The sequence below is a fragment of the Poecilia reticulata genome, linkage group LG16 (genome assembly GCF_000633615.1).
Source record: "Poecilia reticulata strain Guanapo linkage group LG16, Guppy_female_1.0+MT, whole genome shotgun sequence".
Taxonomy (NCBI): domain Eukaryota; kingdom Metazoa; phylum Chordata; class Actinopteri; order Cyprinodontiformes; family Poeciliidae; genus Poecilia; species Poecilia reticulata.
Window position 1 is genome coordinate 172,302 of NC_024346.1, and position 2,552 is coordinate 174,853.

Sequence of the window (2,552 nt, forward strand, 5' to 3'; positions counted from 1 at the left end):
AAATCTTTTATTTTTCAGGTTATTTTTCCATTTTATCTTCATAATTGTTTTCAATATATTATTAATTTATATTTTCTACATTCCTCAGTAACCTCCAGCGCCACCTGCAGGCTCCTGGTTTCACATCATTTCCTGATTCTCCAGCAGAAACGGCAGATCGCCCAGGGCGGCTCGGCTGTGGGGGCGGATAATAAATACGTCACCAACTGTTTATGCAACAATAAGCATTTTTTCATCTTTAACCAACAAGTCTGACTTTTTACAGTTCATTTGAGTTTTTAAAATCTATTTTCCATCAATAACTTTTGTAATTATTAGTTCTGAAAMATAAAAATGACAAGATGACTTTTCTTTAAATTACAAAAATAAAGTGATAATTTTATGAGCATAAAGCTTTAAAACAATAAAACATAACACTTGAAAGCCAGAAAAGTAAAATAAAATAATAATAAAGTCGTAAAAACACAAGAATGAAAAGTAACACAAGTTGAGAGTGGAAATAAAATCAGAATAAATTTTACATTCAGTTGATTGTTTTGACTTTTTCCAGTTCACTTTTTTTTCTTGCGTTGCATCAATAATTTCTTTAMAGYTTCATAATTATAATTTTTATTTTTTCTGCCAACTTTCAGAAAKAAAATCTGCAAAATAAATGAAACAAGATTAAAAATTTAAACCAGTTTGTAAAAACCTTTCAGATGAGAAACTTCAAAATAAAAGCATTTCAGCCCAGACTGATGATTTATTTCCCTTCCTGAGGTCAGAGGTCGCTGACAGACTGAGTTCCATTCTCAACCCCCCTTCGCTCTTCCTCTTCCTCTTTTCTCGCCTCGGTGGAAGATGCAGCCGCGGAGTTTTCCCTCTGGTGGAAAGCGAAAGTTGACGCCTCGAGTCTCTTGTGGCAGAAAGCAGCAGAAAAGCCCCCACCCCCACCCGCTGCTGAGCCGCTCGCCCCCCTCAGGTGAGATAGCTCCTGGTCTGCTGGGAGCGCAGCAGCGGCGTCTGCGTGTCCACGTCTCTGGAGAAGAAGGACAGGCCGGCGCGGCGCAGGTGCAGCCGCGTCCAGCCGTACACCAGACAGTTGAGGAAACCCTGAGAGGCCGAAGTGAAGGCCTGGAAAATACACACCGTCACTTTAAGAACAGAAACAGGAACAAACACAAAGCGACAAAACCGACACCGAGTGACCTGAGAGAGGCAGCATCAGGTGTTTTCACTTTCCAACTATAAAAATATCAAAAATGACTTGAAATAAATTTGACTTCCTGATTCAAATGCTTGAAATTGGGTCTCTGTGCCTTTAACCGTACCGGGACGAAGCCCGCTGTGGAGCGGGGAACCACGGGACATRAGGCTTCGTRATAACACAGACGGCACACCGAGTGTTCATTTCACCTCTGGTGGACAGTAAAGACTTCAAACTTTATAAAAGTGGTGTTTTTATATTGGCTTTGTGGTTATTAACTTGAAAATAAAGCCAGGAATATGATCAATCATTTCCGCCTTACTGTGTGGGGGTCTAACTGAACCACATTTCGACACAACCAATGAAAATGTGTTGACGGTCTGTTGCTAGGTAGAACGGAGACACGTGGGGACAAACGAGGGGGGGGATTTGGATACGGCAAGAGACTAGGGAGAATTGATGCTGAGGATTTTACTAAGAGTGTTTCGATAGGTTTTTATACAGTAAGTATGTTATTTAGAGTTTGTGGTGTGTGTAGTGTTGGTAGTAGTTTTGCTAGCGGTCGCTGCATGGCTTCGTAGCGAGCTCTGACGCACTGAGAAGAGAGAGACGGCGCGCCGGGACGGCCATTTAGACCTGGAGAAGCTCCGGCTCTTCCTGAAGCCCACCAGGTGTTTTAACAGCTGAATGGTTGTCATGGAGATCAGAGGACCAACGGTACGTTTCTGACGAGCAATAATTACAACATGATGGAAAATCTGACACTGGCCCTTTAAAAATCACCAAAACATCACTGGATTAAAGCAAGAAGCCTGATCAGCCGGAGCTCCAGGTACCGACCCGGTCGACCCGGAGCGCAGCGCTCACCTCAGATATGTAGAGGCAGACGCCCGCCACACCGTGACCCGTCGACGGCTTCGCCACCCGCATGAACGCCAGCGCCACGGCTGCAACAGAACGCACAGAGTGAGCGGGACGCCGTCGCCCCTAGCAACCGCCATGCTGAGCGGCGATCGTTACGGATCAGAACCGGAACAAACCTGGACCCCAGCAGAACACGAACACCAGCGGGTACAGCAGCATCCGCAGGTCCATCACCCGGAACAAGGCCCGCTGCTCGTTGCCTAGGTAACCGCTGGATGTCACCGCGCGCCGGTAGACGCAGCGCGCCTTGACCACCAGAACCTGGAACCAGAATCAGAACCAGAACTTAATCGTCATCGTACAGAAGCACAACAAAACTCGGTTCAGTACAGCCAGCCCAAAACAAACGTCCTGAGTGGAAGGGTCAGGACCCGGGTCAGAGGTCAGGTTCCTTCCATTAACAGGGTATAAACAGGCCTTGAAACCCAGTCCTGTCCCTGGA

General features: G+C 46.0%; 1 protein-coding gene across 1 annotated transcript in view; it reads right to left on the reverse strand.

The window, feature by feature from the left end:
* Positions 1-438: 438 nt before the first annotated feature.
* tmem116 (transmembrane protein 116) overlaps positions 439-2,552 on the reverse strand; it is an 11,286-nt gene continuing 9,172 nt past the window's right edge. The window contains exons 9-11 of the mRNA XM_008430649.2: positions 2,227-2,371; positions 2,054-2,133; positions 439-1,113 (exon numbers count right to left, since the gene is read on the reverse strand). Coding sequence (XP_008428871.1) covers positions 958-1,113; positions 2,054-2,133; positions 2,227-2,371 — 381 coding nt within the window. The 3' untranslated portion in view covers positions 439-957. The remainder of the gene's footprint in view (positions 1,114-2,053; positions 2,134-2,226; positions 2,372-2,552) is intronic.